Source organism: Entelurus aequoreus, linkage group LG19 (assembly GCF_033978785.1).
Source record: "Entelurus aequoreus isolate RoL-2023_Sb linkage group LG19, RoL_Eaeq_v1.1, whole genome shotgun sequence".
NCBI classification, from domain to species: Eukaryota; Metazoa; Chordata; class Actinopteri; order Syngnathiformes; family Syngnathidae; genus Entelurus; species Entelurus aequoreus.
Window position 1 is genome coordinate 36,994,389 of NC_084749.1, and position 17,500 is coordinate 37,011,888.

The following is a 17,500-nucleotide window of genomic DNA, read 5'->3' on the forward strand; positions in this document are numbered from 1 at the left end:
TATAAATCTGTCATCATATGCATTCATAGATCAGATTGCAAAAAATATTTCTCATTGTGAGTTTAACTGTTTTTACAGCAAAAGAAAAGAATCCCATGGATTTGGCGATGAGTCCAGGTCTGAAACTACAGGTGTGAAGAAGCATAAAACAAGGATAATTTTGTGTTTAACGCCGGGAAAAATATGATATTTATTTGTGTATTTACTGTAGGTGACAACATTAGAGAGTTCCTCCTCAGCCTGCGATACTTTCGCATCTTCATTGCACTGTGGAACATCTTCATCATGTTCTGCATGATTCTGTGAGTAAAACGGCATTTCAAAATGTGTAGAAATATGTTCACTTCTAAACACGGGTCATTTTTATTTTGACAAATCAAACTTCCTGGTCCATGGTTGCTGCGAGGCTCGTTGAAAAAGAAATACATACTTTCATGTAGGGCTGGGCGATATGGCCTTTTTTTAATATCTCGATATTTTTAGGCCATATCGCGATACATGATATATATCTCGATATTTTGCCTTAGCCTTGAATGAACACTTGATGCATATAATCACAGCAGTATGATGATTCTATGTGTCTACATTAAAACATTCTTGTTCATACTTCATTAATATATGCTATTTTTTTTAACTTTCATGCAGAGAGGGAAATCACAACTAAGTCACTTTACCAAAACTGTTTTTATTAAACAGTTATTAAGCAGTGGCACAAACATTCATGTTATTTCCAAAACAGAAAGTGCAAGATTGTCAGAGACATTTTAAAACAAGCTATGAGTGCACTTTTGTGCATGATGTCACTAAGATGACATATCAAAACAACACTAAATCAAAGTGCACTTTTTGTACAGAAAGCCATTACAATAGTTTAAAACAAATAAAGTGCACTTTTGTGCATGATGTCACACAAGATATTTCAATAAGTGTCAAATAAAAATGAGCTGCATAATAGGAAATCAAATAGTGTATGTCCTTCTCTATGTGGTAGGTTCCTGCGGACCTTAGCTCCTTCTGTTGACTATTTTTTTCATACGGTCTTGATGTGGAAATGTTTGCCTCAGCATTTTGATGGTGTGGCACCGAACAGAGATGTTGACATGCGGAGTAAGCGCTCTTCATTCTCTAGTAGGTGACTTTTCAAATGATGCTACATATTAGCAGTAATGCTACTTTTTGGAGCAACACTTTTGCCCCACACTTGACAAATTACGGTTGTCTGTTCGACATATTCCCACTTGAAGCCAAACCACCACCAGACGATGGACCCCCTGTCGTTTTTCTTGGGACTTAATTCTTCCTTCATTTGTTACCAGATTCGCACCTTCTTTCTCTCGTATTACCACTCGCAAGGCTCCGCTAGCATCACAGCTAACGTTACCCATGCTGCTACCCCTATGCTCCGCGAGGGCGTATACGTATGTGACGTATGACGTGACAGTATGTGACGTGTGTAAGTAGTTGCGCTTGCTGACTGTGAGAAGGAGACACAAGAAGGAGTGGGAAGAGCCTGCAGTGTAATGCCAGCAGCTAAAAGCAACTGCGTGAGAAAGTATACTCGAATATCACGATATAGTCATTTTCTATATCGCACAGAGACAAACTCGCGATATATCGAGTATATCGATATATCGCCCAGCCCTACTTTCATGTCAGTCTTTGAAAATGGCCTATATAGGTTGAAATACGTCACATGGCTTTTGAACAAAAGTAAAGGAAGTGGTGGGCCATCAAGCAATCAATCAATCAAAGTTTATTTATATAGCCCTAAATCACGAATGTCTCAAAGGGCTGCACAAGCCACAACGACATCCTCGGCTCAGATCCCACATCAGGGCAAGAAAAAACTCAACCCAATGGGATTACAATGAGAAACCTGAGCGACCGGTGCAATGAACGTCGAGTGGATCTAGTTAATAGTGTGAGAGTCCAGTCCATAGTGGGGCCAGCCGGAGATCGTCTTGGGCGGAGACAAGTCAGCAGCGCAGAGACGTTCTCAACTGATGCACAGATGAGTGGTCCATCCCGGGTCCCGACTTTGAACAGCCAGCGCCTCATCTGTGGTCACCTAATCTGTGCCCAGCCTCTCCACGAAGGAGAGGGGGGCAGAGCAGAAAAGAGAAGGCAGATCAACTTGTCTAAAAGGGGGGTCTATTTCAAGGCTTGAGTATACAAATGAGTTTTAAGATGGGACTTAAATGCTTCTACTGAGGTAGCATCTCTAACTGTTACCGGGAGGGCATTCCAGATTACTGGAGCCCGAATAGAAAACGCTCTATAGCCCGCAGACTTTTTTTGGGCTCAGGGAATCACTAATAAGCCGGAGTTCTTTGCACGCAGATTTCTTGCCGGGACATATGGTACAATAAAATCAGCAAGATAGGATGGAGCTAGACCGTTTATATTTTATACGTAAGTAATAAAACCTTGAAGTCGCATCTTAAGTGCACAGGAAGCCAGTGCAGGTGAGCCAGTATAGGCGTAATATGTTCAAACTTTCTTGTTCTTGTCAAAAGTCTAGCAGCCGCATTTTGTACCATCTGTAATCTTTTAATGCTAGACATAGTTGCTAGACCGAAAATAATACGTTACAGTAATCGAGACGAGACGTAACGAATGCATGAATAATGATCTCGCGTCGCTAGTGGACAAAATGGAATGTCTAGAGTGCAAACTATCTTGAGTTGGAAGGGGCCTAGATCTTACCATTAAAAAAGCAGATACGAGCAAAAAAAACTATGCTATGGAATAGAGCCCTATACCTAACTAAAAAAAAGATTTGTCGAGTGATATCAAGGATTATCCATCATTCTACACACGAAACACGTGTTGCCTTTTTGTTGCAAGTGCGTTTTTTTCCCCGTTTTCATGAAAATATAACTATAGATGTCAACATTGTGTATGTGTTGAAACTAAGCTTCATTTATGATTGCTACCTTTGGTAAAACTTAACTCTTTTTTTAGTAGGGATGTGCATTTCTACCTTAAATGGTGATCCAATACAAATCTAGATACATGGGTTACGATACGATTAACTAGTAATACATTTTAAAACATTACGATTCAATGCGATATGATTCGATGCACATGGAATATTTGCATGGTGAAACAATGTTTTTAATGTATCATGTATCAGCTCAAAACAATGTCATTGAGTTATTTTTTTACACAGGCAAAACAAGCGGTTCCTGTATTAATTATGAAGAAATATAACTTAACAATTTCAGTGCATTGCAATCCATATATTTTTGGAGAAGCTACCAAGTTTTTACTGTTGTTTGCTCTGGTAGCAACAATTCAATACAGAGAAAAGCAAGCAGATGTGTTATAACACCACAGTAGACCAGGGCAAGACACAATTAAGTGCCACAAAGCAAACAGCAGCTTTTTTGTAGAAGCTCAAATAGTTTTCTAAGGGCAATTCTTTACCTTTAGCACAATGGACAGTGTAACAGATACTGTGATTACCTCACAGAGTTGTGGCCAAGTTGGGGCTGGAAGTCTATTAGATTAGTTGCGCAACCGCTACTTTATCACAACTTTTCAAACTTTACAAATGGCGATATTTTTACCCGACTGACCAGTCTATTTAGAAAAATCCAAATTTTTACCACACTTTTGATTTAAAATTCGGAGGTGCATTGTGTAAAACTCTTTGTCTGCCATGTTGCTCTGTTGTTGTCAGTCGCAAACTAGAGCGTTACTCTGGTATTACGTCGTCACAGAAGTCTCGCAAGATTAGAGCGGCAATGTTTTGTAGCTGAGCTCCAATCAACTGATTCATGACTTTCCAACGGGACATCAACCTATTCATCCTAGATGTCGATCGATCCAGAAGCACGCCAAACGATGAATTCATATCTCTAAAGTTAAAATCGGTTTTCGATTCGTACCGATTAATTTTTACACCCCTATCTTTTAGGTTTGGTCCCATTTAGAGATGTCCGATAAAATCGGACTGCCGATATTATCGGCCGATAAATGCTTTAAAATGTAATATCGGAAATTATCGGTTTCAAAATTATCGGTATCGGTTTCGAAAAGTAAAATTTATGACTTTTTAAAACGCCGCTGTGTACACAGACGTAGGGAGAAGTATAGAGCGCCAATAAACCTTAAAGGCACTGCCTTTGCGAGCCGGCCCAGTCACATAATATCTACGGCTTTTCACACACACATGTGAATGCAATGCATACTTGGTCAAAAGCCATACAGGTCACACTGAGGGCGGACGTATAAACAACTTTAACACTGTTACAAATATGCGCCACACTGTGAACCCACACCAAACAAGAATGACAAACACACGGGAGAACATCCGCACCGTAACACAACATAAACACATCAGAACAAATACCCAGAACCCCTTGCAGCACTAACTCTTCCAGGACGCTACAATATACACCCCCCGCTACCCCCTACCCCCCCCCCCCCCCCACACACACACACACCCCAAACCCCCCCACACCCCCACCCCGCCCACCTCAACCTCCTCATGCTCTCTCAGGGAGAACATGTCCCAAATTCCAAGCTGCTGTTTTGAGGCATGTTAAAAAAAATAATGCACTTTGTGACTTCAATAATAAATATGGCAGTGCCATGTTGGCATTTTTTCCATAACTTGAGTTGATTTATTTTGGAAAACCTTGTTATATTGTTTAATGCATCCAGCATTAGGCATAATAATGTGTTAATTCCACGACTGTATATATCGGTATCGGTTGATATCGGAATCGGTAATTAAGAGTTGGACAATATCGGTATATCAGATATCGGCAAAAAATACATTATCGGACATCTCTAGTCACATTTGCTTTCTTTTATTTAGATTTGCCGACTTGGTGGTTTACAAAACACTCGTCGCAAAAATGTATTTTGGACTCAGAAACAAGATAAAATACAAATAAAAGATCAAGATAATACTATAATGGGAAACATTTAAAGTAAATCAATCAAACATTTAACAAAGTGATCGCTAAAACTTGTGCATTCTTCGGCTCTGCTCCCTTGGTCTGGAGAGCGTGCCACTTTTTTCGTCGTCGTTTCCAAAAAATCTTGCCTTGTTTCGCCCTGTTTGGTTTTGAACAGTTCCAACAGCCTAAAACAACGCAGGCAAAGGGCATATTTCTGCGAGAAAGGCAAAATCCCGCTTAGAACGTGGTGACCACAGACTAGAGATGTCCGATAATGGCTTTTTTGCCGATATTCCTATATTGTCCAACTCTTAATTACCGATTCCGATATCAACTGATACCGATATATACAGTCGTGGAATTAACACATTATTATGCCTAATTTTGTTGTGATGCCCCGCTGGATGCATTAAACAATGTAACAAGGTTTTCCAAAATAAATCAACTCAAGTTATGGAAAAAAATGCCAACATGGCACTGCCATATTTATTATTGAAGTCACAAAGTGCATTATTTTTTTTAACATGCCTCAAAACAGCAGCTTGGAATGTGGGACTTGCTCTTCCTGAGAGAGCATGAGGAGGTTGAGGTGGGCAGGGTTGAGGTGTGTGTGTGTGTGTGGGGGGGATAAGGGGTAGCGGGGGGTGTATATTGTAGCGTCCCGGAAGAGTTAGTGCTGCAAGGGGTTCTGGGTATTTGTTCTGTTGTGTTTATGTTGTGTTACGGTGCGGATGTTATCCCGAAATGTGTTTGTCATTCTTGTTTGGTGTGGGTTCAGAGTGTGGCGCATATTTGTAACAGTGTTAAAGTTGTTTATACGGTCACCCTCAGTGTGAGCTGTATGGCTGTTGACCAAGTATGCCTTGCATTCACTTGTGTGTGTGAAAAGCCGTAGACATTATGTGATTGAGCCGGCACGCAGTGCCTTTAAGGTTTATTGGTGCTCTGTACTTCTCCCTATGTCCGTGTACCACTCCGTACAGCGGCGTTTTAAAAAGTAATACATTTTACATTTTGAAACCGATATCGATAATTTCCGATATTACATTTTAATGCATTTATCGGCCGATAATATCGGCAGTCTGATATTATCGGACATCTCTACAACAGACGCTTGCTGGCCCACCTCTTCGAGTATCACATAGTTTTAATGAGCCGGACATGACGTCAGGTGAAGAATATAAGACCAAAAAATGTTGCTTGATTTGTCGCTAGTCACTTTTTTGAAACCGACATCTAGATTGGGTCTGAAAACTCGATAAATATAACAGAAAAAGTCACTTAATTTTTCAACACTGGTCTCCTGCTACATTCTCTTATACTCTGGCAGGCTTAGTGCATATGAGGATTGTTCATATCAGAATCAGAGTTTTAAATTGCCATCCATCTTCTGCACGGAGACTTAGTGATAAACAGTCCCATTACGATGTGTTTTTGAGCAAGGGCAAACCGGTAGCGCCAAATCTATTTGAGGCGACCATTATGTATTTGTTGCAAGCCGAAACAAATTGATAAAATGTATGGGAGTAAAAAGTGACAGAATGTATCTTCAAAGGTTGTTTAGTGTCAATGGTATATTCCTAAAATAAAAGTATTTCACTGTGGATATGAACCAAGTAGAAATGTACTGTCCATGACTTATGTTTTTATTTGTGTAACAATAGTTAATAATCATGAGCTCTGTATAATTACTTGTCATTGAATACATTTTATTTTTCAATGTTAACTTTGTGACTTGACACTTGGAGATATAATATGAATTTATTGTAAAAGTATTCATCTGACTAAATTCTGTTCAACATTTTCAGGTTGTTTGGATCATGAACTTCATTGACTGGAGCTGGCTACCACCAGACGGTTGATTTTTCAAGATTGCTGCTCAAAATCCCCTGTTATGTCCTTTTTTAAATGTGTAATTGTACTGTGTTTTCTTTACTGCCTACTCACCTCTGTCCCCACAAAAATGTAAAGACTTATTTATGTGTTTTAATCCTTTGGATTAAGACAGCAAATATTCAGTTTCCTGTAGTAACATTATTTTAATCTACATTTGAAAGACTTCCTTTACGTCCAGATAATATATATTGAATAGGTTTTGGTGCAAAGTTTGTGTAAATGTTGCTCCACAATCACTTTTATAACACGTTTTTTGAGTCTGTAAGATTCTGGAGGCGTTTCTAGATTGCAAATTAAACCACACCCCACCCAAAACTATCATAAATTCCATCCATCCATCCATTTTCTACCGCTTATCCCTTTTGGGGTCGTGGGGGGTGCTGGAGCCTATATCTTCTAAAATGTACATTGTTTAAATATATATCTTGAAATTGTCACCGCTATTTTTTTCCAGACGCGGTCGAAAATAAATTTGATTGTCATTATATGGATTCTATTTCTACAACAATAGGTACACCTGCACATTTGCTGATTGATTCTGACTGCATAAAAAAAGCTGTTTTTATTAGCAATTTTGTCATTGCATGATTCAAAAAATGATACTTTATCCTAACTTTTTTGTTTCCTAATAACCTGAAGCAGACAGAGGAGCTCCGCCTGCTCTGGCTGAGAGCTTTTACTTGATCTTTAATTCAGTACATCCTCCTCAGTACGGTGTCACGACGTAGCCAGATTGCAAAACCCTTTGAGCAGAGGAATTCAAAATTGCGTGCAAGCTCAAACCAATATTGCTTTGGCATTGTTTATCACAAGTATCCAACATTGTAACATAAGTCAGAAAAGACTAAATTCATCATATGTCCCCTTTAAAGTAAAGTTGATAATTTATCACGTTATATCCATCAATCTAGCTTTTCTTTCCATCTATGGTAAACAATCTCAAAAGCAATGATTTTCTTTTTTCTTTCTTTCTTTTTTTTGTACAAAACATCAGTTTAGTCTAAGGTTGATAGATCAAGTACTGACCTACATGGGATTTTCCACTTCTCTTGTCCTGTAAGTAAATGTTCATGACTTTGTAAATGTACTGCAATTACAATTGTTTCTTATCCAGACAAATGTTCTCAATATACAGTAAATATGGCTGTGCTGTGAAGGTGTCATCATTCTACTATAACAAAGGTTTACAAGTAGGTTTTCTTAAATGTCGTATGAAGCAGATTTTTAAAGCATATTCTACAATTTTGTGTCGTAAGTTCTGCATTTTCAAGCATAACAATGGCTAAACAAAGTAAACATGTAAATACTTTTATTGATCACTAGAGGAGACCAAACCAATCAGAGCACACTGTTCAGTATCCTAACCACTGATTGGCTCAGCCTCAGTCACAATTAATTGTGTAATGCAGTGGTTCTCAAACTTTTTTCACCAAGTACCACTGTAATAACCAACAATAAAATCAAGTAGCGTAGTAGACCTAAGTAGTCATTAAAAACAAAGTAGAGGTTTTATTTAACAAGTATATTTTATGTTACAGTTTGAAGTAACACTGTGCTTGAACAAAGGAAAATATAACACTGTACTTAAATAATGAATTACATTGCGTCACAATTAAGTGATTCTTTGGTCTATCACGGTTTGAAAATCCTGCTATACTGGATTAAAAGCGTGAAAAGGTGACTAAATAATGGTAATTCATGTCTAGAGTGCTCTCATAATGTTAAAAACATATTTAGAAGGTAGTAAACAGTTTAGCTTAGTTTTATAGCTATGAAAATATTAGATTTATAGTGCTCTGCGGGAACTCATTTATCGCGGTCAATTAAAAGTGATAAACAAGGTATGACTGTACATACTATTACTAATACGTCACACGTGTCTGAGTGAAAAGGGAAACAATCAAAAGCTGTTTAATACTTAACATTACAAGTGGATGTAACAGAATCACATATAAGTCATGCAATTTAACACATTGCTGCATATGAAAGCAACATTAATATTACTTATTAAATGTATTTATTTACAGCAATTGCCGTTTCAATTGGTATTGCAATATTTTTTATTTATTTTATTTTATAAACCTTTATTTATAATATGCAACATTTACATACAATCAAGAAATAATAATAACCAAAACAAGTACAGAAACAGTACAAAACAGCGCCAGAGGGTTGTAAACTCAATAAAGTATAAAATATATATCCATCCATCTTTTTCCGCTTATCTGAGGTTGGGTCGCGGGGGCAGCAGCCTAAGCAGGGACGCCCAGACTTTCCTCTCCCCAGCCACTTCGTCCAGGCCAGCCGGGAGACATAGTCTTCCCAACGTGTCCTGGGTCTTCCCCGTGGTCAGACGTGCCCTAAACACCTCCCTAGGGAGGCATTCGGGTGGCATCCTGACCAGATGCCCAAACCATCTCATCTAGCTGCTCTCGATGTGAAGGAGCAGCGGCTTTACTTTGAGTTCCTCCCGGATGTAAAGCCATAGGCTCATGCAAGTTTTGTAAATAATCCAAATTTGGAACACAGCACCATAGTTTTCACAGCTTTTTGGTTGTTAGAGGTAGAGAGTGTTTTAAAGTAGAGTTCTAATTCATTTTTCCATCCATCCATCCATTTTATACCGCTTGTCCCTTTTGGGGTCACGGGGCGTGCTGGAGCCTATCTCAGCGGAGTTCTTTTTAAAGGCACAAAAAACAGGTCGGGTATTGAGAAACTTACATTTATGAATATAAAACTTAGCCAATAGTATAATGAGATTGCAAAGGTAAAATTCATTTTCATCTTTTTTTCTTCCATACAGAGTAAATCCAAATAGCACAACTTCCATCCATGCAATAATATTTTTTGTTTAATTTTATTTTTTATTTTTTTGAATTGTATAAACCTTTATTTATAAATTGCAACATTTACAAACAGTTGAGAAATAATAATAATCAAAATTAGTACAAAAACAGTACAAAACAGCGCCAGGGGGATGTAAACTCAATAAAGTATAAAATATATATATGTAGTAAAATGTAAAGCCATAGGCTCACGCTAGCTCTGTAAATAATCCAAATTTGGAACACAGCATCATAGTTTTCACAGCTTTTTGGTTGTTAGAGGTAGAGAGCGTTTTAAAGTACAGTTCTAATTATTTTTTTAAAGGCACAAAAAACAGGTCAGGTATTGAGAAACTTACATTTATGAATATAAAACTTAGCCAATAGTATAATGAGGTTGCAAAGGTAAAATTCATTTTCAATTTTTTTTTTCCATACAGCGTAAATCCAAATAGCACATCTTTAAAACTTCCATCCATGCAATAATATTTTTTATTTTATTTTATTTAATTTTTTTGAATTTTATAAACCTTTATTTATAAATTGCAACATTTACAAACAGTTGAGAAATAATAATAATCAAAATGAGTACAAAAACAGTACAAAACAGCGCCAGGGGGATGTAAACTCTATAAAGTAACTAAAATAGAATGAAATATATATATATATATATATATATATATATATATATATATATATATATATATATATATATATATATATATATATATATATATAACAAAGTGCAAAACCATAGGCTCACAGCCCATCCATGCAATAGGCAACCCGGCTATGACGTATTTTACGTAATTATTTCCCATGATGCCTTGCGCTGAGGCTTTACTATACAAAAGCCCGTAGTGTTGACATACAGCAGGCTGAAAATGAAGCTAGCGGATATCTAGCGGCGACTTCTCTCCGCTCGTTTAGTTGAAATGGTCAAATATTAAACGAAGGTATATTGTTTTTAAGAAACATATTATGTCCAGTCTTGGCGAGGACGCGCCTCCGTCGGTTCTATAAGTTGTCAGTGCCCGTCTGGAGCTGGAGCTTCACAACCAGGCGATGACAGCGACTACCGCCACTCCACAGGGCATGAGAGACCGGTTACTGGAAGCCATTGACGTCCACAGCAATGTGAGTTCAACGCTTTCTTGGTAGTCCAAGAAGGACACGAAATGAGTCCCAAGTCTTAATGGTGGACGTTAGCAGCGAGGGAGGCTGAGTATTGTTTACTTGCTAATTAGTTTGTTGTGATCTAATCAAGGAGCTGACTAAGTAACGTCATGCATTCCACAGCCCAGTTGTAGACTGGCGTCAGTTTACTATTGTATGTCTTTCTATTGTATATGTGACGTGAAGTAGTAAATAAGTTCATATGAAGCGATTCACCAAACAAAAATGTCTTTGATGTGTCAATTCACTTAAAATGGATTGTAGTGATGTGCGATACCACTGATTTTCTTTACGATCCGATACTGGGTGAAATTCAGGCTGGTATTGGCGATATCGATCGGATACCGATGCTTTGTGCAAATATACCTAATGTGTCTGGTAAAATTGATAAAGTGGTGTATGTCAAGTGCTGCTGCTCTCCGGGAATCATCTTCAAACAATATAAAATTGCAGGGAAAAAAACAAATGACAGCATTATTCTGCACTTAATGTGTTCTCTTATTTATGTTCAAAGGTCTTAACTCATTCTCCTTCTATGCCACATCAATATGGAATGCACTCCCAACAGGTGTAAAAGAAAGTGCATCTCTACCCTCCTTCAGAACCGCACTAAAAGAACACCTCCAGGCAACTACAACCCTAGACTAACACCCTCCCCCCACCACATCCCACCTCCCCGGATTGTAAATAATCACATGCAAATAATCAAATGTATATACTAGGGCTGCAACTAACGATACATTTGATAATCGATTAATCTGTCGATTATTACTTCGATTAATCGATTAATAATCGGACAAAGGAGACAAACTACATTTCTATCCTTTCCAGTATTTTATTGAAAAAAAAAACAGCATACTGGCACCATACTTATTTTAAATATTGTTTCTCAGCTGTTTGTAAATGTTGCAGTTTTATAAATAAAGGTTTATTAAAAAAAAATATTTAAAACCTTTTTTTTTTTTTTAAATACAATAAAAATAAAAGCCTCTGCGCATAGCATAGATCCAACGAATCGATGACTAAATTAATTGGCAACTATTTTTATAATCGATTTTAATCGATTAGTTGTTGCAGCCCTAGTATATACTTGTTCTTATGCTTTCTGAGCTCACTATGTTCACTGCTCGCTGTACATATCCTACGAAGTCAGACCTACACTGTTTTAATGTCCATTTCTCAGATGATATAAATGTTGATGACTGAAGTGCTGATAGCAACCAAACCTATCCACCCCCCCGCCCCAACCCCCTCCACATCCCACTCCCCGGATTGTAAATAATGTAAATAATTAAATGTATATACTCTGATGATTAACTTGTGTGATGACTGTATTATGATGATAGTATATATTTGTACCATGAATTGATTAACGTGGACCCCGACTTAAACAAGTTGAAAAACTTATTTGGGTGTTACCATTTAGTGGTCAATTGTCCGGAATATGTAATGTACTGTGCAATCTACTAATAAAAGTTTCAATCAATCAAAAAACTCTGTACGTACAATAATGTCTCCAAATAGCCTACAATGAAAGGATACATACTGTACACTTGCTGTTTTATAATACTGAACATTTTTATTTGCCAGTACTTTTTTTAAATAAACAAATGATAGACTTACACATTACGTACAAAGAAAAAGTAGTTCCTAACAAGATCTCAGTAATTTAGTTACTTTACACTGTGTTCCTGATAATGATATGCATTATCTCAAATAACTAAAGAATGAAAAGTATCAATATTTTTAATTTGGATATTAGAGCATAAAGATCTGATTTCAGCGGTATCAATATTTCAGTATCGATCCACATATCACTAATGGATTGTTAATTTCAAGTTTTGTTTTTTTTAAGATTAAAGTACCAATGATTGTCACACACACACTAGATGTGGCGAAATTTGTCCTCTGCATTTGTCCCATCCCCTTGGGTAGCAGTGGGCAGCAGCGGCGCCGCGCCCGGGAATCATTTTGGTGATTTAACCCCCAACTCCAACCCTTTGTTGCTGAGTGCCAAGCAGGGAGGTTATGGGTCCCATTTTTATAGTCTTTGGTATGACTCGGCTGGGATTTGAACTCCATTACAACAAATCTGGGATACTGTACATTGTACAATCAATAGCCATACAACATGACAGGGGTTCTAGGCTTACGAACAAGTTCTGTTTCTAAGACGTGTTGAAAGGAGGGATGGGTACATTTCACAATTGAATTGATATTCCAATTACCAGTTCCTGGGAATCGATGCCATTACTCAACGATACAAATTTTCAAGATTTTTCTGTGTGTTCAAATGTTTTAAAATGTTTTTGATTTCTTTACAAAAATATATGATATAGTGGACTTCGGATGCAGTTTAAATTCCAAGATGTTAGACGACAGTAATGTATAGGCTGCAGTGTGTTTCCTCATCCAGGAAGTAGTCCTAGCCATTAATTTGAATGTGCTAGTCCCACAAGATGTTTATACAGAAAATGTAGTATTTATTACACACCAGCTGGTGGATTGTAACACGCGTCTTAATGGGTTACCAAATTTGGAGGTGTTGAAATCTTTATGTAAAATTGCTTATGCTAATCAAAAGCATGTCTATAGTGTAGCCACTGTAAAATAGCACAGAGCTAACACAAAAAAGTGGAGCTTTACTGTATTTTGGAGCGCTTTCTTAGAGGAAGTCCATCTGGGTCCACTCTTCAGTGCTTGACTGCTTGTTTCCCTGACAACAAGTGCTTGGCTCAGTGCTAAAGCTGCACCTGGATGTGCAGAAGTTGGAAGTCCATTTCTTTATACGGAAAAACACACAAACACTGTAAAAGCTGCACGATCAAAATCAAATGTTAAAGAAAAATGCTAAATACACAAAACCTAAAAACAACTGCATGAGATAAGTTCACCAGGCTACTGGGGAGCAACATCCCACAGTTCTGGCTGCCAAACAACAAAAGAGTGTCTTCCAGCTCTATTTTCTATCGCTCATTATGACTCCCGCTAGTCTAAGGCTGGGCTGCACGCCTCCATTCCTCGTCTTTCACGGCAGTGTTGTCTTGTACAGATTCCAATAATTCCCTGGTTGCTTTTGCCGGCGTGTCACCAGATGCCAGTTGCTGTCTTTCACGTTTAAAGCGTGGCAGGTGACCATAAATAAATAAACGTATGAGCAACAGTGTGATGGAGTCTGTTTTGATTGGTAACAAAACCGCTTATTTGCATTTAGTCTCACTTGTGCCTTAAAGCAGCACAAGTATACTGCTTGGCATGCAGGTGCTCATTTGAGTCCATATTCAAATGAAGCTTTAGCTGTATTTTCCCAGCATGTACTCATAACCTTTTACAAGTATGTGTCTTTACAGGAGATCTCCAACATTGTGATTGTCATGGAGGTGATCTCTTTCCTGGAAAAATATCCAATTACCAAAGAAGCCCTGGAGGTATTTTACTAAAGGAAGTTAAAGGCCTACTGAAATGATTTTTTTTAATTTAAACGGGGATAGCAGATCCATTCTATGTGTCATACTTGATCATTTCGCGATATTGCCATATTTTTGCTGAAAGGATTTAGTAGAGAACATTGACGTTAAAGTTCGCAACTTTTGGTCGCCGATAAAAAAAAGCCTTGCCTGTACCGGAAGTAGCGTGACGTTGCAGGTTGAAGGGCTCCTCACATTTCCCCATTGTTTACACCAGCAGCGAGAGCGATTCGGACCGAGAAAGCGACGATTACCCCATTAATTTGAGCGAGGATGAAAGATTTGTGGATGAGGAACGTGAGAGTGAAGAACTAGAGTGCAGTGCAGGACGTATCTTTTTTCGCTCTGACCGTAACGTAGGTACAAGGGTTCATTGGATTCCACACTTTCTCCTTTTTCTATTGTGGATCACGGATTTGTATTTTAAACCACCTCGGATACTATATCCTCTTGAAAATGAGAGTCGAGAACGCGAAATGGACATTCACAGTGACTTTTATCTCCACGACAATACATCGGTGAAGCACTTTAGCTACGGAGCTAACGTGATAGCATCGTGCTTAAATGCAGATAGAAACAAAAGAAATAAGCCCCTGACTGGAAGGATAGACAGAAGATCAACAATACTACTTTCAGGAGACACCGAACCAAACACTGGCCCTGTAACTACACGGTTAATGCTGTGCCGCCTGTCGAAGCCTAGCAATGCTGTTGCTAACTACGCCATTGAAGCTAACTTAGCTACGGGACCTCGTCAGAGCTATGCTAAAAACATTAGCGCTCCACCTACGCCAGCCCTCATCTGCTCATCAACACCCATGCTCACCTGCGTTCCAGCGATCGACGGCGCGACGAAGGACTTCACCCGATCATCGATGCGGTCAGCGGCTAGCGTCGGATAGCGCGTCTGCTATCCAACTCAAAGTCCTCCTGGTTGTGTTGCTGCAGCCAGGCTAATACACCGATCCCACCTACAGCTTTCTTCTTTGCTGTCTCCATTGTTCATTAAACAAATTGCAAAAGATTCACCACCACAGATGTCCAGAATACTGTGGAATTTTGCGGTGAAAACAGAGCTGTTTGTATTGGGATACAATGTGTCCCAATACTTCCGGTTCAACCATTGACGTCACGCAAACGTCATCATACCTAGACGTTTTCAAGCGGAAGATTCCCGGGAAATTTAAAATTGCACTTTATAAGTTAACCCGGCCGTATTGGCATGTGTTGCAATGTTAAGATTTCATCATTGATATGTAAACTATCAGACTGTGTGGTCGGTAGTAGTGGGTTTCAGTAGGCCTTTAATATAAAATGATGTTGCATTCAGGTTATAAGAGATTAAAAATCCTACCTGTCACAGGAAACTCGTCTTGGAAAACTCGTCAACGATGTCCGCAAGAAAACCAAGAATGAGGATCTTGCCAAACGGGCCAAGAAGCTTGTGCGGACGTGGCAGAATTTGATCAGTCCAGGAAGGAGCAACGTGTATTCCAAAGGTGCATCGTGGTCTTCTATTGCTGTAGTCAACCATTGCAGCCCCATGACAGCTGCCACTTCACCTTCAGGTAAAACAGGTGTGGAATTAAAGCACAGAAAGGACTTAAACAACTGGAAGAAATCACCAAGCAACAGGAAACACACTGAAGACTCGCAGGAAGGACTCTCGCCAGCAAAGATGCCTAAAAAGGCTGTAAATGGCAAAAGCCAATATCTGCTTTCAAGCAAAAACAAAAGTGGCGCAGACATTTTAACAGATTTATATCAGACTGTAAACAAGGACTTTTCTAAACTAAATAACAGTGGCAAGCTGCTAAATGTTAAACCTGCACAACCTCACCCGAGTAGTCCAGGGTCCAGCAAACCTCCGAGCGCCTCTTTGTTACTCAAAGCATCCGTTTTGCAGCAACAGCAAGCTGCCTTTAAGGAGCAGCACCAACCCAATACGTCCGTACATTTCAAGCTACAGGAAGGTGCAGCGCCAGCACAGAATATATGTACCCAAACACTGAGACTTGTGTCTACTGACACTCCCGTTCAGACCTTAAAGGGGTGTCTTCAGGGTTCACAGGAAGACGATGGCGCTTTTACTGATGCGGCAAACAACAGACAGAACTATAGGTTTCAGGATGATGCAGTTAAACTAGACCGAGGAGATCTAGAGGACACTAAGCATGTTAGGTTAAAAGACCGGAGACTGATATTCAACGCTGTTACAGGTCAAATCCAAGCTTCCGTCAATAAAGAAAAGGAGAAAGAGAAACTACAGACAGAGCAACAAAAGCAGAATCCACCGCTTCCTCTCAGTCTGTTGCAGCACACCGATTGGAAAGAGCTGTCGAGGAGCGAAATCATCCGCTCCTACCTTAGCCAGCAGAGTAGCATTCTGACGTCATCGGGCGCTCGCACTCCCACTGCGCACTTTTTCATAACAGACATACAAAGAAAAGAGGATAAGAAAACACACGAGTTGATATCCGAGCCCCCGAGCAGGGTTTTACCCGGAGTGGGCAGAGAGATCAGCAATGAGGAGGTGCAGAGGTTACACACAGAGCACTGGTCAGGGGTTAACGGTTGCTACGACACACGGGGTGACTGGTACCAGTGGACACAGTGCATCTCCTTGGACCCACATGGAGACGAGAGCAGGTTGGACATACTGCCGTACGTCTGTTTGGATTGAAACTGGGAAGGTGTAAGGCTGCCGTTTCACCGCGCAGCACATACCTTCTTCTGCGTTTTGTGCATGCAGATTGCATGACGATGGTAATCTGTAATTTCAGGAGCTTCAGCTGTTTTGTTTCTGTGTTTGTGGGACTTCCAGTTTGAGACCAAACCAATCAGAGCACGCTGTTCAGTTTTGTGGCCACAGATTGACTCGGCCTCAGGAAGCATTAAACAAATGTAAAGGTGACTAAAGGTTGTTATTTTGTTTATCAATAGCTGTCATGTTGAACATTTTAGTTAGAAGGCCCTTTTAAACTGTTTTTTGAGGCTATAGCTATGAAAATATTCCATTTATAATTAACAGTTCCTACTTGGCGGAAATGTATTCTTCGCGGTCATGTCCGGAACCAATTAACAGCAATAAACAAGGGATTATTGTACATCGATACCTCCAGTAATCCGTCCCAAAAGATCAGACAAAAAAACTGAACCGTACAAAAATCTAAGCAGTTTTTCTCATAAGAAATCATGTAAATCCAATTCCAGAAACTCCATA

At 39.1% G+C, this 17,500-nt stretch overlaps 2 protein-coding genes across 3 annotated transcripts in view; both read left to right on the forward strand.

Annotated features, from left to right (window-relative positions):
• Positions 1-7,377, forward strand: part of smim7 (small integral membrane protein 7) — a 7,762-nt gene extending 385 nt beyond the window's left edge. Inside the window, exons 3-5 of the mRNA XM_062027578.1 lie at positions 79-131; positions 212-302; positions 6,722-7,377. Coding sequence (XP_061883562.1) covers positions 79-131; positions 212-302; positions 6,722-6,737 — 160 coding nt within the window. The 3' untranslated portion in view covers positions 6,738-7,377. The remainder of the gene's footprint in view (positions 1-78; positions 132-211; positions 303-6,721) is intronic.
• Positions 7,378-10,448: 3,071 nt separating this feature from the next.
• The window catches only part of LOC133635343 (mediator of RNA polymerase II transcription subunit 26-like), an 8,238-nt gene continuing 1,186 nt past the window's right edge, over positions 10,449-17,500 (forward strand). The window contains exons 1-4 of one of the 2 annotated variants that reach the window (XM_062028445.1): positions 10,449-10,771; positions 14,161-14,238; positions 15,641-15,776; positions 15,846-17,500. The exon at positions 15,846-17,500 is cut by the window's right edge and continues 1,186 nt beyond it. In XM_062028445.1, coding sequence (XP_061884429.1) covers positions 10,700-10,771; positions 14,161-14,238; positions 15,641-15,776; positions 15,846-16,960 — 1,401 coding nt within the window. In that variant the 5' untranslated portion in view covers positions 10,449-10,699 and the 3' untranslated portion in view covers positions 16,961-17,500. Of the gene's footprint in view, positions 10,772-14,160; positions 14,239-15,640 lie in introns of both variants that reach the window. The other variant, XM_062028444.1, reaches the window with a different exon arrangement.